General features: G+C 39.0%; 1 protein-coding gene across 1 annotated transcript in view; it reads left to right on the top strand.

Annotated features, from left to right (window-relative positions):
* Nucleotides 1–26,670, top strand: part of ppp2r3b (protein phosphatase 2, regulatory subunit B'', beta) — a 138,093-nt gene that overhangs the window by 30,703 nt on the left and 80,720 nt on the right. Inside the window, exon 3 of the mRNA XM_043692333.1 lies at nucleotides 24,779–24,964. Coding sequence (XP_043548268.1) covers nucleotides 24,779–24,964 — 186 coding nt within the window. The remainder of the gene's footprint in view (nucleotides 1–24,778; nucleotides 24,965–26,670) is intronic.

The raw sequence follows: 26,670 nt of genomic DNA, 5'->3' as shown, positions 1-26,670 counted from the left end.
AAATAATTACTTCCTGAAAAAAAAATGGAAATTGTTTGGTAGCCAGATGTGAGTTTCTCTTAGTTTTCAGTTTAGAACTTGTGGAGAAACAAATGACCTTTTTACTAACATTTACTGAGATGATTTGAACTTTCATAATCTAGAAATTCAAATAATAACAGACAAAAGCACTTTTCTGAAAGCCTACACCCAACCTAAAACATTGAGAACCAGTAAGACCTCTCTGTTTGCCTTGTTTAATTACTTAATCATATTATGTTTCCTTTTCATGTTCAATTTGGTAGTTAGTACTGGTGTTAATGCATAGTCAACATTATCATTAGAATTTCAGTACAGTAGGACAGCGAATGAGGGAACTTTTCATGCTCTGCTTATTTTGAACAGAACAAAATCCCAAGCAGTGCAGTTCTAGGTTTTGATAGTTTTGGTTGTCTCTAAAGAGAGCTTTTCAGCTACATGTATCATCCTTGCTGATGATGTATCTCACTGACAGATTTTGATGTATTTCATTGTTGCAAAAGAAAGCATATTAACTCATGTAGGCAGAACTAAAAGAGCTAAAGTTGCTGAGAATACGAACACATGAATAGGAACACAAGTAAGTCACTCAGCCCTTTGAGCCTGTTTGATTATTTAATAAGATTGTAGTTGATCTGGTTTTAACCTCATTCCTGCATTTCCCTGAAAATCTCCTTCATCATTAAAAAAAATTAAATATTCAGCGTGCCCTACCTTTTTGAAGAATGGAGTTGAAAAGATTCTCAACTCGCAGGGAGAAAAATTGATCATCTGTTCTAAATGGTGACTTTATTAAACAAGGCCCCCATCACATATGTGTGCGCAAAAAATGCGTGCACGCGCATATACACACATCAAGGTTCTCCCGCAAGAAAAAACATTCTTTCAACATTCACCTGATCATGTCCCGTCAGGATCTTGTATGTTTCAATTAAGTCATCCTTTTTTTTTCTAAACATCCAGATACAAGCCTAGCCTGACTAGCATTTCTTAAAGCAATCTGCTCATCCCAGGTGTTAGTAATCATCATCTTTTATCTGCTTCCAATGGATAAGTATCCTCTCTCAGGTATGGCGCCCAGTACTGTACACAGATGCAATCTCACCAATTCCCTGTATAACTGAAGTATTACCTCTGTATTCTTGCAATCGCTTACTCTTCCAATGAAACATAACATTCTGTTAGCTTTCCTGATTTTTTTTTTTTTGCTGTACCCGTATACTAACCTTCTGTGTACTAGGATTCATGTACTAGGCCTCCCAGATCTGAGTTCTACTGCCTCTCCCCGCTTACTTTACCTAGCTATATATTTTTGTAGGCTCCTTACACCCTCTTCACAACTAACCTTCCTACTTAGCTTTGTGTCTTCAGTAAATTTAGCTCCCAAGCCTTCATTCCCTTCATACAGTTCATTTGTATCATTATAAAAGAGTTGTGACCCAGCATCAACCTCTTGTACACCACATGACATCCTACCAGCCTGCAAAGGACCCACTTGTTCCTACCCTCTGCTTCCTGATAGCAAGGCAGTCTTCAGTCCCTGCCAATGTATTACTCCCTACACCAGAAGCCTTTATTTTCTGCTAGAGCCTTTGTGGCACCTTGCCACATACCTTTGGGAAATCAAATTACAATATTCCCACTAGTTCTCCTTTATCTACAGCACATGTTACTTCTTCAAAACATTCCTAAACATAACTTCCCTTTGACAAGTGTTAAGCTAACTAATCTCTAGTTTCTGCCTACTGCCTTCATATCCCTCCTTGAATAAAGGAGTTAAATTCATTTTTTCCTAATTAAAATAACTTTCCCCAAATCTCTCAGCTTTTTTTTTAAAGACCCTCGGCTGAAATCCATCAGGACCTGGAGACTTGTCAATATGTATTTCCAACATTTTGCTTCATACTACTTCCTTGAAAATTATAATTTTCTTGAGTTCCTTCCCCTTGCCCTTTTTTAATTTTTGATTTACGACTACTTCTAGGTTGTGATTTGGAGATGCCGGTGTTGGACTGGGGTGTACAAAGTTAAAAATCACACAACAGGTTATAGTCCAACAGGTTTAATTGGAAGTACACTAGCTTTCGGAGCGACGCTCCTTCAGGTGATTGTGGAGGGCTCGATCGTAACACAGAATTTATAGCCATTATAGGCTATAAATTCTGTTACGATCGAGCCCTCCACAATCACCTGATGAAGGAGCGTCGCTCCGCAAGCTAGTGTACTTCCAATTAAACCTGTTGGACTATAACCTGGTGTTCTGATTTTTAAATTTCTAGATTGCTACTTGTATCCTGTGCAATGAAGACTGACACAAAATATCTGTTCAATTCATCTGGAGTCATGGAGTTATATAGCATGGAAACAGACCCTTAGGTCCGACTTGTCCATGTCGACCAAGGTTTCCAAACTTAAACCCATCCCATTTGCTCATGTCACTCTCTAAACCTTTCCTATTGATGTATCGGTCCAAATGTCTTTTAGATGTTGTCACTGTACCTGCATTCACCACTTCTTCTGGCAGTTCATTCCACATACAAACTACCCTCTGGGGGAAAAAAAAAATCTGCCATCTTTTTATCCTCCATTACAAATTCCCCATCTTCTACTGGCCCAAATACTTTGTCAACTTTTTTTTAAATACCTGAAGAAACTTTTCTGATCTGTTGTATTGTTGGCTTATTTTTTAATTTGCCCCCATTAATGCTTCAGTGATTTTGTTTTTCAAATTCTGTCCAATCTTCTGACCTATCTTTGAATTATATGTCCAAGTTTGATACGATCTTTGGCTCTTTTAGTTGAACATGGATGACGGGCCTGACCTTTAGAGTTTTCCTTATTTGTTGAAATGTCTTATTGTGCACTCTGGGATATCCCCTCAAATGTTTGCCACATCATTTCTACTGACCTATCCTTTAACCTAAGTTAGGTAAAAACAATGACTGCAGATGCTGGAAACCAGATTCTGGATTAATGGTGCCGGAAGAGCACAGCAGTTCAGGCAGCATTAGTTGCCAATTTACTTTCTCTGGTTTTGGTTGCATGCGCTTGTTTAGATTCAAAATTGTAACCCTTGGTTCTACATTCTTCTGCCTTAACCTGTACGTAAACTTCAATCATACTATGTTCACTGTTGCCCAGGGGCACTTTCACTTAAGTCTGTAATTAGTCCTGTCTCATTGTCCAAAACAAAGTCTATTGCATAAAGTCTGCTCTCTGGTGCCATAACATGCTGGTGTCAAATTGTTCCTAAAACATTCAATGAACTCCCCCTATAGATTATTTTTGTATGTAGCATGAATTCCTCATGATGATTACTGTACTTTTTTTTGACAAGTTCCTATTATTTCTTTCTTGATACTCTGTTCTACCATGTGGATACTGTTGGGGAGCATGTACAACACTCCCCATGAGTGACCACTTGCCTTTATCATTTCTTCTCTCTACCCAAACTGCTTCCATATTTTGGTTTCCTGAATTAAGTTCCTGTGTCTTGTGGTAGTGCTATCTTTAAGTCCTCCACCTTTTCCTATCTGCTTGTCCTTTCTAAACATCACATACCCTTCAATATTCAGGTCCCAATCTGAAATGTAAAATGAAAACCCAAGTAAGGCTGCTGGACCTGATAACATCTCTGGCAGAGTGCTCTGAGAATGCTCTGACATGCTGGTGGATGTTCTCATGGACATTCTTAACCTCCCCCTAGGTTGTGCCATATTTCCAACATGCTTCAAGGCCGCTACCATCATCCCCGTGCTGAAGAAATCTTCAGTGTCGTGTCTCGATGACTAGAGCCCTGTTGCGTTAATACCCATCTTGAAGTATTTAGAGAGGCTTGAGATGAGGCATAATAAGACCCTGTCGCCTCCCCTCACTGGACACCCTGCAGTGAAGTATCGTCCCAAACGCTCAACAGATGATGCCATCTCTACCATCCTCAGTCTGGCCCTCGCCCACTTGAACACCTACATCAGATTACTGTTCACAGACTTCAGTTCAGCATTTAACACTCATTCCTCAGCACCCTGTTTGGAAAGTGGAGTCTGCTGGGCTTGAATACCTCCCTCTATAACTGGATCCTGGACTACTTGACTGGGCGACTTCAGTCAATCCAGATTGGGCACAGCATCTCCAACACCATCACACTGAGCAAGGTGCCCCCCCACCCCCAGGGCTGTGTGCTCAGTCTACTGCTATTCACCCTGCTAATACATGACTGCAGCGATGCACAGCTTGAATCATATTATTAAGTTTGCTGATGACACGATGGTAGTTGGTCTCATTAGCCGGAATGATGAGTCAGCATACAGAGGAGGTGAAGCGGCGAATGGTCTGGTGCAGAGCCAACAGCCTGTCTCTGAATGTGGACAAAATGAAAGAAATGGTTGTTGCCTTCAGGAGGGCATGGAGCAATCACTCTCCACTGGACATCAGCTCCCAGATCATGAAGACCACAAAATTTCTTGGTGTCCACTTGGCAGAGCATCTCACTTGGTTCCTCTACACAGCTCCATAGCCAAGAGAGCTTAGCAGTGTCTCTACTTTCTGCATAAGTTGAGGAAGGCCCATCTCCCATCACCCATCCTGACCAAATTCTACAGAGGGTTCATTGAGAGTACCCTTAGCAGCTGCATCACTGCCTGGTTTGGGAATTTCATCATGTCAGATTGTAAGACCCTACAACAAATAGTGAGGATAGCTGAGAAGATCATTGGGATCTCTCTTCTGTCCATTACAGATATTAGCACCACACGCTGCAACCACAAGACCAACAGCATTGTGGACAACCCCACACATCCATCATTCAAATTCTTCTCCCTCCTGCCATCTGACAAAATACCAGAGCATTCAGTCTCTCATGGCCGGACTGTGCAATAGTTGATTCCTCAAAGCTATCAGGCTCCTTTTAACACTATGATCACACGCTATTCCATTTGCAATTTTCGGACCACTTTTTGAATTGCTGCTAAAACAATATTTTATTAATGATCATTCATTGTTACATTGTAATTTGTCCACCACTGTGCCTATTGTTTTATCTTATCAGGAATTACTATGCATGTTTTGCATATTTCTATGCACTTTATGCTGCCTTGTAAATAACTGTACACTAATGTAGTCTGTGTTCATTTAGCACCTTTGGTCCTGGAGGAATGCTATCTTGTTTTTATTGTACCAGCTGTATATGGTAGAAACTTACTCTATTCTACTACTAAAATACTGGAATCAATTCTGACACCAGGGTGATGGAGTTTGCACCATTAATACATTATTAATGAAACATAATTACACCGTTGTAGTTGCTATCTAATTTGAAATATTTCCAGCACTTTCTGATAGTTGAACCATGGGAAATGCAGGGTACGGGGATAGGGTAGGGGAGGAGTCAGGGTGGGATCCTCTTCAGGCAGTCGATTTGGACTTGGGCCAAATGGCTGTTTCCAAGTAGTAGGGATACAATGATTCTATTTATTTCTTAAACCATTGTTACAGTGTACCAAATAAGACCCATCACAAGACTGTAACTTCCACTTCAGTTATCAGACGATTGGTATTTCCTGAACTGTGCAAGTAAATGGCATTTAACTATAGAGCCAGCCACATCAAGATGCTTACCTATCAAATTTTGTACTCTGTCTATAAGTAATTTGGCTGTTTTTGGGCCAAATATTGTTGATTGGAACTGGCATCTTTTAATGCCTTTAGCCTCCATTCTAGCAGCCTCAAAGGTCAGTATGTCTTTTACATGGTTGGAGACCAAACTATACTAAGTAATCCAGGTGTGGTCTTGCCAAAGCCCTGTACTGCTACAACAAGGCACTGTATTTTTTGTATTTTTGAATTCTTGCTCAATTCTGTTCTCTTTTGCTCTGACATGCTTTGGTGGCTCACTCTCTTTTGCTTGTAATCCATGCTGAGGTGTTATCTGTTGAAAAGAAAATCCGTGAAATGGTCATGCATTGAGAACTTAAGGATATCTACAAACTTTACGTCTGCAAAATATAGAAGTAACCAATTAAACAACCATAGTCTCAAGCTGATTCTGTAAACAATGTTTGAAACTGCATGTTCTTGATCTTCCTGTATTGTGCACTCCCCTTTTTTAAATTTTATATCTATGCTTGAGTGTTTGATGTTGTTTTATTGATTTTCTCAGAATTAGTAAGCAATTAAATTCCACTTTCTGCTTGAGAAATTGTTGTGTTGGCTCTTTTCTTTTGATCTGGCAAGCTTTCTTTCAGTTATAATGTAACTGCCATGTTAAAAGTAAAAAATCTTTACAGTTAATTGAAGGAATCAAAAAGAGGAGAGCTGATTTGCCCCTCCTCACCTGGTTGTAATAACTGCTTTGCTTCAGCTTTGGCAGAGCTGACTGGATCATTTTAAAATTTTTCCCAGGGTACGTTACTATTTCTTTAGATAAAAAGTAATATTTCAAGTGCATTTAGTTACTACTTAAAATTTTGGTGATGTTGATGTTTAGGCTGTAAAGCATTATTTTGGAGGGAGGGCAAAGTGTATCTGCATCTTGTATACGTTACTCCTTCGTACATAATTTACACAAAATAACTATAGAAGATGCAGTTTTAACTTGTAGCTGCTTTTGTACATAATCTCTTGATTTGTGGTTTGTGAACATGCGCTTACTGATATCAGCAAAGGGATCATAACTTCAACACAGTAATTTCTTGCTTCTTGGATTCCAGATGAAATTTAATCTCATATTAATTTTATTTGGAATGTGTCCTAAAACTTTTTTTATAAAAACTATTTCTTTTAGTTAAGATGGGATGATGCAACAGCTTCAGGGCCAGAGAGGCTGTTTAGAAATAATTATCACCTGGTATACCAATTAAAAATTAGGTCATAACTTGTTCAACAATACATAATTTTTGAGGCCTTGTTATAATATTATTCCAGCGAAGAAGGGAAGTTCATCTTCAGAAAATATTAAAATGAACAATTACAGTCTGCTGGAACTTCAGTAGTGCACCCACTTGTGGGAACAGGAATTTACTGACTTCAAGTTCTGCATTTCTGCATGTTTTTTAAACAAACAGCCAGGAGTTGTTGACAGTTTCACAGTTATAGTGACAACAGAAGTTAACTTTCACCAGTTATAATAGCAAAATCTAGACTATTTATCATGAAAGATTAGTGCAAATTTAAAAAAAATCAAATATCCTGAAATTCCAAACTTTATACATGAGTCATTTGAAGGCTCTTGTTGCTGAATGTGCTTTTTCATTTCATTTTGTTTAAGTATTTCTGTTAAGAGGTATTTTACCTCTTCTGTTGTTGCAAATTTGTTTAGTGCCCCTGAGTAGGACGTGGTGGAGCAAAATCAGCAAGAGATACGCTGTCTGAAATACTACTGTGATGCACAGGGATGTTGTAACCATTTTAACTAAAACTGTTAGAACACAAATATAATTTTTAAATTAGTTGGGATTATTGGATCCAATATCATATTCACCACTGAGTTTTCAATTTTTTTGCATTGAAAAATATTATTTTAAATACTAAGACATACTCTACTGGCACATTCTCCTTTTAAATAATAAAAACAACAGATCAGATGGAGCAATTAAACTGAAAAGTAACAAAAAGGCAATTGAGTATTGGGATTAGCCTTTTTGTCTTGCAAGAGAAGTTACTCTAAAGCAAACTTTTGGCCATGAGGAAAATTGTCAGTTCAAATCTGCTACTGTTGTAATTTAACAGGTGGTCTGTTGATGACATGACTGACTCAGTTGCAGCTCTTGCAAACATGCTAGAGGCCACATTCAGATGCTGAATCAACAAGGCAAGTGAAACTTGTTTGACCTGACAATGATTTGGCCCACAGCTGGAAATTTCAGTCAATCAAACTACCCTATGTAGTCTGTAACTGAAGTCAAGTGGCCACAAGATGCTGCTGTGAAAACTGAGCTTCTGAGCATTCTTTCATATCACTGTAGTTTTGACTGGATTTGTTTGTCGCCTGTGTCTGTACAACTGGGTCCCAAACAACAGGTTTGTTTCTTTTCGCAACCACCCACTAAGGCTTTGGAATGTGGGCTGCAAAAAGGGCAGAGCCTGAAGTGACTTTCCCAGATTCATACATTAGTTTCTTGGCTTAGGCAATGTATAAAGACTATGTTAAGCCTACTCTGAATGTTGCAACACAGTAGGCTTAATAAAACTGCAAGGAAGCTTTTTGCTTTGTAGCCACGATTCAGCTTTCATTTTCAGCTACAGTTGATCTAGAAAAACTGTTGCTAATTTAAGTCTGTTTATTTGCTCAATCTTTGACAATGATGATTAAAGATACTTCACTGCGGCAAGATCCAGACCTTAGGAAAGAATTGGCTTTACTAGCCCAGGGATGCGACCTTGTCTTTCCGTCAAGATTTAAGAAGAGGCTGAAGGCTTTTCAGCAAGTCCAGGTTGGGCTTAGTTTTTCTTTTGTCTTTTTAAAAATTTTAAATTTGAAGAACCATGTGCGCTTGAATAATTAGTGACTCAGCACTTGATAAGTGCAAGACCTAGTAATAGTTTGTCTGGGCTAGAATTGAGTGACTGTTTGAATCATTTAGAAATGACAGTTCTTACCTATAAGTAAAAATGCAATTGTCTGTTTAAGAAGCTGTGTTTTAAAGTAAATTGTATAAAATAGATAAGCAATATTTAATTACCAAACTTGAATTTTTAAAATAGTTTTAGCTACTTATACGATTTATGCACTGTGACGCTTCAACATTCTGTGTAATGATGTGGAGGTGCCGGTGTTGGATTGGGGTGGACAAAGTCAAAAATCTCAACGCCAGGTTATACTCCAACAGGTTTATTTGAAACTGCACACTTTCAGAGCTGTCACTCCTCCTTCAGACTAGCTACCTGAGGAAGGAGCGAGATCTCCAAAAGCTTGTGGTTTCAAATAAGTCTGTTGGACTATAATTTAGTATTATGTGATTTTTGACTGAATCTGTGATGTCAAGGAAGATTTTCATTTTTGATAGATACTATTTTTTTTAAAATGAAGGGGGGGGGGGAGAAGATATCTCTGTAGAACCCATCTGAAATTGTTGGAATTTGCAATGTTTGGGGGGGGGGGGGAGAAGATATCTCTGTAGAACCCATCTGAAATTGTTGGAATTTGCAATGTTTGAGCATAGCAGTCAGTAAATGCTTGCTGCACTTGTACCAGCTTTATTTACTGTTTTTATCCACTCCCCTCTGAGTTAGAAATTTTGACTACCCTGCTCAGCAAATTCTTAATATTCAATTTTCATATGGGAAATTGAGAAAATATTATAGCCACAATATATTATATTCACATTGTTCAACCTTTTTTTAAAAAAAACCCATTAGTAAACAAGCTAAGAATTCTTTTGTTTGTTACTGGATATGATTTTTTGAACGTTTGTTTGGCCCTAACTGGAAGCTCCACTGATCCCATTTCAACTGTTCTTGAGATATTCTTGCAACTTCCAGCAAACTGAAGATTTGTTTACAGCTTTCTAAGCTAGAAAAGAATCAGCCAGGATTTATATTCTGAATTCTAGTGAGCATATGAATATGTACCTGTTATTGTGGAGTAGGTTAGGCAGGAACACAGAATGAATCAAAAGTTAAGTCACTATAGTCCAAGTGGACCATATGGCTGCGCTGTCATTAAAAAGAGATGACTGATAGTGATTTAACCTGAGCCTCGCCATGCTTCAGACAAAGGGAGAGATTGAGAGGGAAAGTCCTTCGTAGTAACCTCTACCATGTAAGAATTTAATCTATCTCATTGGCTCTTTGCAATGCACAGTAATGCCATCCAACCAACTGAGCTAATAACCCTAGGATAGATGTGCAGCACAGAAACAGCACCCTTTGGTGCAACTCGTCAATGCCAACCTAGGTATCCTAAATAAATCTCGTCCCATTTGCCAGCATCCTTCCAATTCATATACCCATCCAGATGCCTTTTTAAATGTTGTAATTGTGCCAGACTCCTCCTCTTCCTCTGACTCATCATTCTATACATGCAATACCCTCTGTGGTGGCGGGGTGGGATGCTCTTCAATGAGTGCATGTGGACTCGATGGGCTATTGGGATTCTGTGATTCTATAATTATTTCATTTTTGTTCTCGCTATGGTTTTGTTTTCTGTTCAGTATTTTGCATATGCTACTTAATTCAAGCATACACTTTTTGTTCAGAGTTATCTTAGAAAGGGTTCTTCTGTCTAACTTCTTGAAAAGGAAAATCCTGGATCCAATGTAGAGAGCCACTGACATGGATCTCTAATTACTAGAATTACAGTGGAACAGTGCATAAAAGTACTACTGGCAGCTGTTCTACTGACTGTAATAACTAGCCCTGTATTCTTACATTGCTGGAAAAGTTGCAATGTGATCATGTTGCTGCACCCCTCCTCTGCTCTTATGTTGTCCAAGCTACTTGACCAATTGGTGAAAACAATTTTTTTCCACAAATTATAAATGGAAAGATCCAAGCCATATCTTAGGGAATGGAGCTTGGAGTAGGTGCTATCACTGGTTTCCGTTTCTTTCCACCGAGTCTCAGACTGAACCAGTTTGTAACTAGAGTGTTCTACTGTACCACATTAAAGCTTCTATATAAATGCCTATTGTTGTATAAATGCAGTATGCGAAATTGTTAGCACCAAGACATTCAATAGAGTTTTTTAGTTAAATAAGAAAAACCTGCAGGTAATGGTGTTTCCATGTATCTGCTGCTCTTTCCTCTAGATGGTTGTGGGTTTGTAAGGTGCTGTCTAAGAGGCCTTGCTGAGTTGCTGCATTGCATCTTGTAGATGGCGAACACTGCTGCTACTGGGCATTGGTGTTAGATATTTATTGGAATATTTATGAATGTGATGCCAACTGTACTAGCTGTTGTTAGGGCTGCACTCTTCCAAGCAAGTGAGGTGTTCTATCACCACTGGTGACTTGTATTGTAAATGGTGGACAAGCTTTGGGGAGTTAGGAGATGAGTTATTCACCCAGCCTCAGACCTGCTCCTGTTGTCACAGTATTTATATGGCTTGTTCAGCTCAGTCTCTAGTCGCTGGTAGCCCCAGGATGATATGTGAGATTGTGATGGTTGTGCTACTAAATATCAAGTGGTTAGATTGTCTCTTGTTGGAGATGATCATTGTCTGGCATTTGTGTGATGTGAATATCTCTTGTCAATCCAAACCTGGATAGGTGGTCCAACTCATCCATGCTGACCAAATATCCTAAATTAATCTAGTCCCATTTGCCAGCATTTGGCCCATATCCCTCTGAAATCCTTCCTATTCATGTACCCATCAGATGCCTTTTAAATGCTGTAATTGTACCAGCCTTCACCCCTTCTGGCTGCTCATTCCATACACAAACAACCCTTTGCATGAAAAAACTGCACCTGCGATCCCTTTTAAATCTCTCCCCTCTCTCTCTTTAAACCCACGCCCTCTAGTTTTGGACTCATGCACCCCAAGGAAAAGACCTTGTCTATTCACCCTATCCATGCCTCTCATGATCTTATAAACCTCCTGTAAGGTCACCTCTCAACCTCCAATGCTCCAGGGAAAATAGCCCCAGTCTTTTCAACCTCTCCCTGTAGCTCAAACCCTCCAACATCCTTGTAAATCTTTTCTGAACCCTTTCAAGTTTCACAACATCCTTCCTACAGCAGTGAGATCAGAATTGCATGCAGTATTCCAAACGTGGCCTAACGTTCTGTGCAGCTGCAACCTGACCTCCCAACTCCTGTATTCAATGCACTGACCAATAAAGTCAAGCATACCAAACGCTGCCTTAACTATCCTGTCTAACTGCAACTCCACTCTCCAAAGAATTGTGATCCTGCACTCCAGCTCTAATCCTGTATTCGTTTCCAGCAAGCAATTGTAATTTTTGCTAACCCTAGAAGTAAAATTAAATAACTTTCTAGCCTCGTACAATGAAATAACATGTTCTTGCTCTACTGATCCATGTCCGTTTCAGGAAAAGTGAATTCCATTACTTTTGCTTTCCATTTGTTCCTTTCTCTGACAAATGCAGGAATTGAAAAAGTGAAACTTTCTGAAATTAGCACCTATGTTGGAAGTATAACAGAAAAAGCTTGCAGAAATCAAATGATCTTCTTTAAAATCTCTACAATGTGAAAACAGGTCACTTGGCCCAGCAAGTCTACACCAACCCTCAAAAGAGCAACCCACCCAGACCCATCCCCTTACCTTATTCCTGTAACCCTGTATTTCCTACGGCTAACGTACTGACCCATCCATGAGCACTGTGGGCAATTCAGCATGACCAATCCACCAAAGCTACACATCTTTGGACTGTGGAAGGAAACCAGACCACCCAGCGGAAACCCAAGCAGACACAAAGAGAATGTCTATGCGAAGTTTGCACAATTGTCCAATGGTGTGATTAAACCTGGGTCCCTAGTGTTGTGAGGCAGCAGTGCAAACCACTGAGCCATTGTGCCACCCCTTCTGTGAGAATAAAATGTTTATGGGAATTATTTGATCTTTACAAATTGGAATGTACAGCACACTGGTAACTTTGTTTGAGTAAACCATGAAACTTTGAGCATTCTTGTATAGTTAATTTGTTATATATCCTCACCTATTCCTTGTGGAGCCAATGACCAGTGCTCAGAATGAAAAGGAAGGCTGGGTTAAGTTTATTTTTGCTGCTATACCCTTTGTATATCTTGTATATCTGTATTTACTATTCAGTTTTTTTTTTGACTTCAACTTGCTATTTTTGAAATGGCTGGCTGTATTCTATTCAATTGAAAGCCAATAGTCAATCCTTATCTTGAAATGCTTTTGAAATCCAATGATCAAAAACATACTGGAATGTACCAAATAGAAGTAGCCTATTTTCAACATCACTTGGAATAGAATAAGTGGAGGTTATCTCCTCAACAAAATAACAGGCTGTGCTTATATAGGAAAGTGAGACAGCGTGTATTTATTATAATAATAAAAGAAAAGTGAGTTGCACCAAAATCTGACTTTTAAACTAAATATGAGAGTTGAATTGAAGAATCACCGTTGAAGTTGTCAATGTAAGCACTAGGATTTTGGCCTAATCTCTTGCTAAATATAAGCACCTGTTTCATGTTTGTTGATGAGCTTTGAATTTGTCGAATATTAAGCAAACCTAAGGTATCCATCTAAAAATAAACCACCTGGTTGGAGGTGGCATATGAGCGTGGATAGGGAATTGGCTGATGAGCAGAAGATGGTGCATGAGGCTAAGGGATTATTTCCTTAGCGTGTTTTGAGAAGATTTGTAGCTCAGGTTGAGGTTCTGGATGTAGGTTTGCTCACTGAGCTGGAAGGTTAATTTCCAGATGTTTTGTCACCTTACTAGGTAACATCTTCAGTGGGCCTCCAGGTGAAGCACTGTTCATGATTTCTGCTTTCTATTTGTGTTTGGATTTCTTTGGGTTGGTGACTTCATTTCCAGTGGTGATGTCATCCTGTTCTTTTTCTGAGGGTGGTAAATGGGGTCTAACTCTGTTTTGTTGATAGAGTTCTGGTTGGAATGCCATGCTTCTGGGAATTCTCGTGAGTGTCTCTGTTTAGCTTGTCCTCGGATGGATGTGTTGTCCCAGTCGAAGTGGTGTCCTTCCTTACCTATATGTAGGGATACTAGTGAGAGAGGATCATGTTGTTTTGGGGCTAGTTGATGTTCATGTATCCTGTGCACAAATGAAGCTGCGTCAGAACATTATTTCAACAAGCCAGCTCATACTGCAGCACAGAGGAACTACGTAGAGAAGAGGAAAATCACCTATACTGTGCATTCAAAAAGACCTAATGAACACAGTCCACCGATTTTCTCAGCAACAAACCCAAACAAGCAGACAAAACACATCCAGAAACCCTAGCTGCTCCCCCCCCCACATCAAAAACATCTCAGAAATGACTGCCAGACTACCGAGACCCCTTGGCATCATGGTAGCCCACAAACCCAACATATTAAAATAGCAGCTAATAAACTTGAAAGACCCTATCCAGACAAGAAGCAAAACTAATATCATTTACAAAATACCGTGCAAGAATTGTACCAAACACTACATTGGACAAACTGGCAAAAAACTAGCCACCAGAATAAATGAACACCAATTAGCCATAAAACGATATGATCCCCTCTCGCTAGTATCCTTGCATAAGATAAGGAAGGACATCACTTCTACTGGACCAACACATCCATCCTAGGACAGGCCAAACAGACACTTACGAAAATTCCTAAAAGCATGGCATTCCAACCAGAACTCTATCAACAAACACACACAGTTAGACCCGTCTACCACCCCCTAAGGAAAAGGACAGAAAATAACATCACCACAGGAAATGGCATCACCAACCCAAAGAAATCCAAACATATAAATAGAAAGCAGGAATCATGAACAGTGCTTTGCCTGGAGGCCCACTGAAGATGTTACTTAGCAGGGTAACGAAACGTCTGGAAATTAACCTTCCAGCTCAGCGAGCAAACCTACATCCAGATTCTTTCTTACATTGACAATCTGTAACCGTTGGGGTTCCATGGGGATCACTGCTTTGCAATATATATTAGTGACTTGAAGGAGTGAAGCGAATGTACTCTAGTCAAACTTGCACACAAGAAGTGGTGGAAATACAAGTTGCGAAGGGAATACAAACTGATTAGAGATATTGATAGGTTAAGTAAGTGAGCAAAAAGTTGACAAATGGAGTGTAATGCGGGGAAATGTATTTTTTTCATTTTGGAAGAGAAAATAAAAACCGTAATTTAGAGAAAATCTACAGAAAAGTGCAATACAAAGAAACTTGGGAGCACTTTTGAGCAAAACACAAAGTTAGCATGCAGTTGCAGCAGATTCAGGAAGGAGAGTGGAACATTGACCTTTTATTTCAAAGGATTTAGAGTATATAAGAGTAAGAAAATCTTTGAATTTACAAGGTGCTGGTAAGGCCTCATCTGGAGTACTGTGAACAGTTTTGGTCCCCTCGTTTGAGGAATGATCTCACTTTGTGGGAGACAGTACAGAGAATATTCCCTAGAATGATTGTCTTATGAGCAAAGTCTATAGAGTTTGGGACTCTACTGGAGTTTAGAAGAAAGGAAAGTGATCACATTGAAACATACAGAATTTTTAAGGGTTTGACAGGGTAAATTCTGAATGTTTCTCTAATGGGAGTTCTAGGACCAGAGGGTATAGCCTCAGAATAAAGGGGCACAATTTAAGGCTGCAATGACGTATTTCTTATGAGGCTTGAGTCTTTGGCATTCCTTGCCACAGAAGGCTGTGGGGGTACAGTCCTTGTGTAAATTTAAAGCTGAGATAGATATACAGATACATGATCAGTAGGGAAATCGAGGGTTGTGGATGTGAGGAATTATAGGTGAGCCATAATTTTTAATAAATGGCGGAACAGGCTTGAGTGGTCAAATGATCTACTCCTGTTCCTTTTTATTATGGCCTTCACTTGAATGAATGTGGGATTGTGTATTTGAATGCTGTATTTGTATTTGTTATGTTCTTAAGATGTTAGTGATTCTTTGATATAGCAGGAAATTAGAAAGTGTGGAAACAAAAAGCTAGAGTTTCTCTTTTTTTCTTAAATAGAATATTCATCCAGGTATAAAATTTGTCATATACAGAATGCATTTTGGTGGATAAAATGTTTTAATTATCAAGCTGGTTGACTTTTCCATGACTGACTGACTGACTGACTAATTTAAACACCTCTAATGCAAGAAAGACAATCTTGCCTCTTTGCTTCTCTGGCTTTTTCCCTCCATCTCAAACTTACCATGTTATTTAATAACTATGATCCCTCTGTTTTGAAATGGCTCACTCACCCTGTAAACTTACAACAAATATTATCTACTATAGCCACTATGCACCAGCGGTCATATATCAGGTCCTTCGACAGTATCTCAGTATCAAGGAATGTCTTAATTTCACTCTTGGTTTGATGTGTTCAGAAATGACCGGTAAGCCCGATGTATGATCTACAGATTTTGTAATGTAAGAGACAGGTAATGCTTGAAAGGTTGGCAGGAAGGCTTGCTTTAAAGTTTGTGTACTCCCTCTGATGCTTTGATTTAACATCTGCATGTTCCCAACGAAGTGTTGGAGAAAACTCTTTTGAAAAACTGCCATCTTGGTGAGTCAAAAGACAGGGTCTCCATGAGCTTGCAGATATTTGACCTTTTTCAGTAATGCTTTGAGGACATCTCTAGACCATTACTGCTTTTATTTCCTGCCACAGCTAAGTTCTAAATAGAGAAGTTTATTTGGGTGTCTAGTGTCATTTATAGAAGTGACTTATCCTGCCCAGCAGTGCTTATTTTTGAATGATTAGCACCTCCGTGTTGGACAAGCTGGCTTGAGAAACAACACTGCTGTAGGGCCATCTTTCTTATGATCAGTTTTGCAGGATTTTATGAATATGCTAGTACCTCTCTAGTGTTTTTTAAAGTTCCAGAAACATACAGGAGTCCAGTGTTCACAACTGGCTGGTATCCCTCAATCACTGCTTTTCATAATCTGCCTAAGGCTGAACCAGCACGTCGAAGACAAGGATAGATTTGACTGTCCATGTCTGCCTTTGTCAAAAGAAGGCTCCCAAAATACATTGTCAACTCCCTCTCTGAAGTAAATGAGAAAATGACCTGGAACTCTGCTTTTCATTTATTCATTACAGGAAATATGTGTAGTGGAATAAGCCAGCAGTACTTGAGGCTGATGGAATCAAAGGATATGGGGGGAAAAGCAGAAACAAGCTATTAAAAATTGGATGAACAGCCACAATTATATGGAATAGTTTGATGGGCTGAACAGCCTACTTATGCTCATTTTCTATTCATTGTTTTTGCCCATCCCTAATTGCTGAGGTTCCACTTGACTCAAAACATTGTGTGCTTCTCTCTCCACAATGTGAAGGTGCCTGTATTGGACTGCATTGGACAAAGTTAAAAATCAAACAACAGCAGGTTTATAGTCAAACAGGTTTATTTGGAAGTACTAGCTTTCAGAGCACTGCTCCTTCTTCAGAGTCTCACTTCTGTTGTGGGCAAAGTCTTAGAGAGAATTGTAAGGGATAGGATTTATGCACATCTGGATAGGAATAATGTGATCAAGGATAGTCAGCATGGTTTTGTGAAGGGCAGGTCGTGCCTCACAAACCTTATTGAATTCTTTGAAAAGGTGACGAAGGAGGTTGATGAGGGGAAAGCGGTAGATGTGGTATATATGGATTTTAGTAAGGCGTTTGAAATCAAACACTGTTCATCTGGAAGTTGCACAAACTAACCTTCTACCAAAGTGTAATATTCCCTGAACTGTTTCATACTGCTTTCTAGGAAAGAAATTTTGCTGTGCTTTTGCGGTCATAAACCCAATACAGTACTAACAATCTTCCTTTAATCTTACAGGGGTCCATGCTCTCTGACATTCAGGTATACGGGATTAAGTCAACATTCTGGAAAGACTTAATGATCCAGTTTTTTTTTTACAAAAACCTTTTGCAAAAGTAACCAACGCCCATAGGTCTCTATTTTGAAATCTAAGTTTAAGAAATGATATTACTCTATATAAAAATAACATCTTTCATAACACTTATTCCCAAAGAAAAATGAAAATGTACCTATAAGGCATTTTTTTTCAACTCCTATTAAAAATTATTTTAATGCTATTTCAGTGCCATAATAACAGTAATAATATATTGAGATTAAAATATACAATATCAGAGCGAACGACTGGATCACAGCATTTGCTGTTTTCATTAGAGAAAAGAAGGTTTAGGGGTGACTTGATTGAGGTGTACAAGATGATTAGGGGGTTAGATAGGGTTGACAGTGTGAACCTTTTCCCGCGTATGGAGTCGGGTATTACAAGGGGGCATAGCTTTAAATTAAGGGGGGGTAGATATAGGACTGAAGTTAGGGGTAGGTTCTTCACTCAGCGAGTTATAAGTTCATGGAATGCCCTGCCAGTAGCAGTGGTGGACTCTCCCTCTTTATGGGCATTTAAGCGGGCATTGGATAGGTATTTGGAGGATAGTGGGTTAGTATAGGTTAGGTGGGCTTGGATCGGCGCAACATCGAGGGCCAAAGGGCCTGTACTGCGCTGTATTGTTCTATGTTCTATGTTCATAAGGATCATAAGACACAGAATTTGTAGCAAAAGATCATAGTGTCATGCCGTTAAAACGATATATTGAGCAAAGCTAGATTGCTGTGAAGCGTTTGTTTTAGAATGGGTTGCAGGTTTCTGTTCACTTAAAAGTAGCTCTGGGATTTATATATTAAGTCACCATTCTAGAGATAACTTAAAGTTTTATAAAAATAAAGTCATTTCTGACAATGTATTCCCAGTCTGGGAACACTTCAGTGGTCAGAGACATTCGTCCTTGAATCTTTGGATGACCATCCTCTGGGGCAGACTTCAGGATATACAACAACACCGAGCAGAGGCTAATAGCCAACTTTGGTACCCATGAGGATGGCCTCAACCAGGACCTTGGGCTCATGTCATTCAACAGATGACACCACTGCACTATACACTTGCTCTCACACGTGCATATGCACTCACGCAGATTCTCTCTCATACATACACTTCCTGAGACACACATACCCCTGCACATTCACCCACACACGCATATTCTCACAGGCTTATCCTCTGCCACACTCGTGCACATACTCTACCAAGCATGCGTGCACATATGCGCAAACAATCTTTCGTGCACTCACGTGCTCTCCCCCTGATATATGCGTGCGTGTGTGCACACATGCCTATGGGGTAAATTTCCATTCGCAGAATTGTATTTGCAAATTCTATTTTTGCTCAAAAAGCACACCACCTGCAGGCAGTCAATTCATATAGCATTTCATAAATTTTGAGAAGATTTGTAGCTCAGGTTGAGGTTCTGGATGTACTTTTGCTTGCTGAGCTGGAAATGTTTCATCACCATACTAGATAACATCAGTGAACCTCCAGTGAAGCACTGGTGTTATGACCTGCTGTCTATTTGTTTAGCTTTCCTTGTGTTGCTGATGACATCACCACAGGGCGTGACATTTCCTGTTTTTCTCCGGTGGTAAATGAAGCTCCAAGTTGATGTACTTTGTTGATAGAGTTCCAGTTGGAATGGTGGGCTTCTAGGAATTCTCGTGCGTGTCTGTTTGGCTTGTCCTAGGATGGATGTCTTAGTCGATGTAGCATCCTTCATCATCTGTATGTCAGGATATTCGTGATAGTGGGTCATGTCTTTTTGTGGCTACTTGATGTTCATGTAGCCGAGTAGCTAATTTTCTGCCTGTTTGTCCAATGTAGTGTTTGTTACGGTTCTTACAGGTACTACCTAAATGTCTTAACTACAAACTTCCCCTTAACACCCACAAGCCAAAAGAATAGCAGAGCAAAATGGCCATAGAATGCTAAGAAAAATGATTAACGATGCCCACAACAGACTCCGTAAATTCAACTGGGAAATTTTGTGCCAAAAATCTTTACTCACTAGTGTGACAGACCATGAATGGTCAGACACAATAGAACGGACCATGGACATTAGACAGCAACAAACAGAGTGAAAAAACTAGATCTGCAGAAAAAAAACTCTACGAACTCTCTCAAAATAACAAACAGTCAACAAGCATGGATGGAAAACTTTATCTGACCAACCCTTAACAGACAGTGAAAAAGCAGTCTTAATAAGAGGATTAAATTACAGCTTCCGGGATGCGGACAAGAAAGATTTCTTCGCGTTAGAAACAGCACTGAAAGACAACTAACTCTCAGAAGAAACCTAGCAAACAATCAGACAGTCACACCAACATTAAGCAGCAAAAAGGAAGGAAACATACTCATACACAAGAAAGGAAAGCACTACAAGAACTCCAAGATACAAACATTGTTATCCTACTTCCAGACAAAGGATGCTGGACAGTCATTTTAAACCGAACAGGCGACATTGAGAAAGTGAATACACTGCTTGCAGATACACTTACACTTACCAACAGGTGTCGATAGGTCCAACCCCATAAGTAGAGAACCAAATCGCAGTCCTACTCAAAAAAAAACTTCAGAAATCTGGAGAATTACGCAAGAAGACATCCAAAAAATGAAACCAGATGGATCCAATGCACCATGCTTCTACGGTTTATAACACCAGTGCTTCATCGGATGCTCACTGATGTTACCTAGTATGGTGCCGAAATGTCTGAAAATGAACCTTTCAGCTCAGCAAGCAAACTTCCACGTTTTATAAATTCCTACTTTGGAAATAGAGCCAGTCTGACTCAAGATCGGGATACAGATAGTCTCTAACCTTGCACCTATTTTAATATATTGTCTGAGCTGAGATATCACTTCTTATTTAGAAAGCCTTCAGTTATCTCAAGAATGTGACTTAAAAGAAGTGCTGGGATTTACATAAACTGAAACCTACAACCCATTCTAAAAGATGAAAGCCTTAACAGAAATTTAGGTTTGTTCAATAGATCGTTTTAATTGCATGACACTGATCTTTTGTTTTAAATTCTGTGTCTTATAATCCTGCCCCACTCGTTACTTATTGAAGGAGCAGTGCTCCAAAAGCTGGTACTTCCAAATAAACCTGTTGGACTATAACCTGGTGTTGTGATTTTTAACTTTCTCCACAAACATTGCCAAACTAGCTGAGTTTCTCCAGTACCTTGTTTTTATTCCCCATAACATTAGCCTGGAGTTCTGGATTATTAGTCCACTGACATTACCATTGGTCTACAGAAGGGTGGTGTTTGTACAATGTGAAGTACTGGAGTTAATGAGTATGCACAAAAGCACATCTGAAGCTCTGACAGATGTTGGAAGTTCAATTGGCTTTGAATTGAAGGAATATATCTTAAACAGTCTGCTTGGATGTCTCTACATGCCTGTGATTAACTTGGGGAAGGTGAAGTGCAATATTTGCATTGGCACAGTCGGCTTTGACTCCAGTTTTTACTGAGAGTGGGTTTGTGGTGCTCTGTTGATGAGGATCATATCACCCAGAAGCACTGAGAGAATGGTGATAAATTTCTAAGAGCAGTCAAACTTGAGGGTTATTCCAAACCCTCTGGACTTTTGTGAGTGGCTGATGCTGTTCTTGCATCTAAAAGCAATAAAAATGAGCAAAACATTGATCTGATGTTAATGCTTTTGCTGAGGGAGGAATGGAGGCTAGATTTCGAACTTACTGCTTCTCTTCCAAGTTCCAGGAAAACATGTTTTCTTTCCATCCATAAACATCCTGGGAAATAATGTCACTAAACATTTTATCTGGCTTTTCAATGGGAAAAAGAAAAACCCTTTTGATGTGCACATGCAGTGTAAATAGAAAACTGATGTTTGCCATTGCAGGCAGCTGTTCTGTAATTACCTGATATGGAATCTGGTTACAGAATGCATTGTCCATCCGTGGATTCCTCCAGCAGCTGAAGAATTCTTTGGACGTTTGTAGTGTGTTATACTTGACACATGAGAATTTTATTTTTGCATACTGGGCTGTCTCCGAATTGCAGATCTATCTATATAAATAGATGTCTTCTCTTCTGCCCCCACCCACTTTGTGAAGTATCCATACATCATTATCCTTAACCTTTCCCTGCTTGACAGTCCATTAATTTTTATTTTTCTCTTATGCATTGAATTGTAAGATTTCTTTAACCATTTTGCTACACTAAAAATGACGTAGAAATCCAAGTCCTGTTTTAACTTTGATTGTTTTTATCAGGCAGTTCTAAGATTTTGTTGGCTTGACTGTGCTCTATCCATGCGTGTATGAATTGAGCAGGTATTTTACATCAGTCTTCACTATAGTGGAAACAAGTTCCATCCCAGCAATAGCTGGAAATCAGGAAATGGAAGGGATGGAGGTACTCCAGAAAATAGAATTACTAAGCACCTAGATACTAAGCAACATTTGGAGCTCTGGGCAGACAATTCCCAGGGTTCCGATTAACTTCATAGTCGGAAATTAAAAAGTTGTTGGTGAAATAGTTAACTGTTAGTTTTAATTATACAGAAACTAGATCACAAGGACAATGTTTGAAGCAATTGAAGACATTATAGCAGGGCCCTTTAGAAAAGTTCAAGGTATTTGGACAGAGTCAGCATGGTTTTGTGAAAGGAAAATTATGTTTAACCAGTTTTAGACATCTTTTGAGAAAATAATATGCTGTGGGTAAAGGAGAAACTGGGAGTAATGTATTTGAAATTCCAGAAGGCATTTACTAAGGTGTTACATCAAAGATAATTGCAGAAAATGAAAGTCCACAGTGTGGAGGATAATGTATTGACTTGGATAGAAGACTGGTGAGCTAAAATGAAACATGGCTTGCAGTGTCATTTCTTGTTTTCAAGGTGGGATGTTTGATACATGGTGTGCCACAAGGATCAGTGCTGGGAGTTTAACACTTTACAATTGTATGTAAATAATTATGGAAGACAGCTCCAAAATGTATGGCTCCTAAATTTGTTAATGACCCAAACTTAAGTGAATTGTGAAAGAAAATAGTGCTAGGAAGGATGGTGTTCAAATGTGATGTTATGTGAGTAGGCAAAGATTTAACAAATGGACTATAATGTAGGAAAATGCGAAATACATAGAAAACAATGTTATTTAAATTATGGAAGATTACAGAACCCTGAGAAGCAGAAGGATTTAGGTGTTCCTGTGCATGAAACATGAAAGATTATAGAACATAGAACAATACAGTGCAGTACAGGCCCTTTGGCCCTCGATGTTGTGCCGATCCAAGCCCACCTAACCTACACTAGCCCACTATCCTCCATATGCCTATCCAATGCCCGCTTAAATGCGCATTAAGAGGGAGAGTCCACCACTGCTACTGGCAGGGCATTCCATGAACTCACGACTCGTTGAGTAAAGAACCTACACATGAAAAGCTGTTAATAAGGAAAGCTAGTGGAAGAGTCTAGTTTAATGCATTGGGACTTGAATACAAAAGAGAGACCTTATGCTTCAGTTGTACAGGGCATTAATGAGACCACATCTGGAGTACTGGGCACAATGCTAGCCTCCTTTACTTTTAAGGAAGGATGTAACAGCAATGGAAGCAATTCTGAAAATTCTTGTTTCGGCTGGTTATCTTCAGAGTAAAAGTTGGACAAGCCGTGCCTGCACCCACAAAGTTTAGAAGAGCAAGAAATGGCTTGATTGAAATGCAAGATCTGCACAGTTTCGGTTGGGTAGCTGTGGAAAGGGTGTTCCCTTTTGTATGAGAATCCAGAACTAAGGAGTCACTCATTTAAGATGAGGTGAAGGGAAATTTTATTTCTGAATGCCATGAGTCGTCTTCAAAAAATAGTGGAAATAGATTTTTTTTTTTACCCCTTTCAATAACCAGAATAGACTGGAATGTGGAATGATTAGTTCAATTATAATCTTTATTGGCTGTGCTGCTCTGTTGCTGTGTTCCTACTTAGATCTTGGAATTCTTTCTTCCACTTCCAGTTTCAAGACAATATAATTTGTATTTGAAGGAGAGAATATTACTGGAAAATGTTCAAAGTGTGTAGAAAGTATGATCCTTCTCTTTATTTGAAAATAGTTAGCATTTCTACATGATCCTTTTGAGCTCTTCCAATCAAGTTGCATTTAAAAATATTTTTAGATTTTGTATTGTTACAGTGCTGCAGTTGTGGTTCACATCCAAGTCTGGTATATAATAGAGATCATAAATATCTTGCATTTCTCTCTCTCCAAGTCTTTATTGGAAATAATATATTTCCAATATATTACAGTTGATGCTTAAGTATATAATTTCCACATGTTATGTTAAAATATGAAAAGAATGCACAGCTGTGAAATGTGTTTTTTAAACATTACATTTTTTGCGGGCTTCATTTTGGATGCTAAATGTTCCAAGAAATAGTCAATTTGTCAAATGGAAGTGAAGGGGTCAATCATTAACTCAGTCTTCAAGATGCTGTCAGCAGGGAGTAATGGGTACCATTTACCTGTAAAGGATAAGTCATAAAATAATAGTGGAGAAGAGGCTATAGAGGATTGGAGGACTTCACCATTCAATTAGTGGTCCAAATTTTGTACTGTTTCTGAATATTTTGTGTTTTTAAAAATATTTTTGTCACACTTCAAGGGATAGCTATCCTTAAGTAGTTCGACCTGACCATAAAGGATGTATTTTCATTAATATAATGCCTTTTTATGGCATTTACATTTTCCAAACCCCTTTGCAATGAAGTAAGAGTGTACTTTTGAACTATAGTGTAAAAAAATGCTACAGCTAACTTGGACAGGACCCTATACATCACAAATGTCCACAAATCTCATTTATATCGAATGAGAAATATATATTGGCCAGGCTACCAGTTAGAACATGCCTTATTTGAATCATGAAAAAGTATCGTTTATATCTTTTACCCAAAATACCAGATCAAACCATAATTAAACATCTCATCTGAAATTTGGCAGACATTCTGCATCCCTCTATTGCACTGGCATCTCAGCTAGTTTTGCTGCTGCAGATTTTGGGACGGGATTTGAGCCAAGTGTCATGCTGTGAAGAATAATGTAATTGCACTGAGTTACTGAACTAGGGAGAACTGGCATATTTTATGCAGAAGCTTTCCTCAGATGTTTAAATTTTGGGATAGAAGCCGTTATAGGTTAAGGTTGTTGTAGGTCTGTGAAGACAACAAATTTGATGGCTGAATTTGACTTGATTGCATGCATTTTTAAGCTAACTTGTTTTTCTTACAGGTTCAAGCAAAGAAAGAGAACCCGTTGCCTCCAGCTCTGAGTGAGTGCATTCCAAAGTTTTATTTCCCTCAAGGTTGCCCAAAAAGAAACCTTGATGTAGATGCACTCATCGCCAGGATAGAAAATGCCTATACACAATTTGAAAATGAAAGAGCAACTCTGGAAGACATGGCAAAAATTGCAAAAGTAAGTTCATTAACTCTGCTTTTTTACAAGATTTGTAATATTCATTTGATACAAGGAAAATTACAGTATTTTTTAAGGTGGTTATTCCCAAACAAATACAACCAGTAATTATTATAATTGTATTATGGAAAACTTTTATATGGGGATCTTTTAAGATTCTGCAGATGGTGGTCATGCAGAGTAATTCCACAGCACATTCAAAGTCCTTGGTACTTGCGCAGAGTTATATTGAGGGCCAATCCCGGTTTGTTTCAATACTAACTTATGCAAGAATGTCCCACTATTCTACATGCAAGAGGGTTAGTTTATAGTGACTTTTAATGGGGTCACCCTTTTCATAGTTCTCATAAGAGTTCATCCTATCATCCTTCCGACGGACTTGAGAGGCTACTTCTGTTTCTAGGTCATATAGTCTTTAAATAGACAGATTTGTAATCAGTAAATGAATCAAGGGTTATGGGGGGGGGGGGAGAAGAGGCAGACAGGAATGTGGAGTTCAGGTTTTTAGGTTCAGCCATGATTTCATTGGTGAAGCAGACTTGATGGACTGAATGGCCTACTACTTCCTCTGGTTTTGAGAATCAGATCTGCCCACTGGAGCAAACTTTGTCATTAATCTGGTTTGTTTGATTTACCTTGTGGATTTCTTTAGCTCTTGGATCTAGATATCCGGCTTATGTCTGGATGATTCCTAACTGCTGTCTAAGCCCCTCATTTTATGCACTTCAATTAAATATCCTTTTATCTTACTCGTTTTCCAATTGTTCCATATAGCCGGACTTTTCCAGGTCTGACAACATCCTTCTAAATCTCTTTTAAAACCTTTTCAGTGTAATGACTCCTTCCAATAATTTGGCCATAAGTTTTTGGCCTCATGTCAGTAGACATCTTGCTCAAGTTTAGTAATTAATTTGTTAAATAAATATTGTCTGAAGTTTGCAGAAAGCCAGATTGCCAGGATTGAGGGAGAATCAAGCTTTAGATGATTATACATCTCTGAGGTAATGTAAACGAGCAACTTGCATTTTAAGACAGGAGTTTTTTTCCCCAAGTCTAACTTTACTTATACAATTGGAGAAAAACTGTTTTCAGAAATCCCCTTTGCATAACTTGAATTTGCATCAAGCTCAGTGCCTATACAGATTTCTGGATATTCTCATTGTGGAATGCATCCTGCTTGAACTTTTCTATGCTGTGCCTCTGGTCCAATCCAAGCATAGCCCTCATAGATGTTATATCTGTTGGATAAGCTTGTTTTTTTTTTTGTAGGGATTGTGTCGGCAACTTGTGTGCTTTGAACTCTTGTTGATGTAGACCTTCGCTTACTACATAGAACCTAGAACATAGAACAATACAGCATAGAACAGGCCCTTCAGCCCACGATGTTGTACTGAACATTTGTCCTAGCTTAAGCATCCATCCATGTACCTATCCAATTGCCGCTTAAAGGTCGCCAATGATTCTGACTCTACCACTCCCACAGGCAGCGCATTCCATGCCCCCACCACTCTCTGGGTAAAGAACCTACCCCTGACATCTCCCCTATACCTTCCACCCTTCACCTTAAATTTATGTCCCCTTGTAACACTCTGTTGTACCCAGGGAAAAAGTTTCTGACTGTCTACTCTATCTATGCCTCTGATCATCTTATAAACCTCTATCAAGTCACCCCTCATCCTTCGCCGTTCCAACAAGAAAAGGCCGAG

This window comes from Chiloscyllium plagiosum, chromosome 6 (assembly GCF_004010195.1).
Source record: "Chiloscyllium plagiosum isolate BGI_BamShark_2017 chromosome 6, ASM401019v2, whole genome shotgun sequence".
Taxonomy (NCBI): Eukaryota; Metazoa; Chordata; class Chondrichthyes; order Orectolobiformes; family Hemiscylliidae; genus Chiloscyllium; species Chiloscyllium plagiosum.
This window is presented reverse-complemented; position numbering and strand designations above follow the sequence as displayed.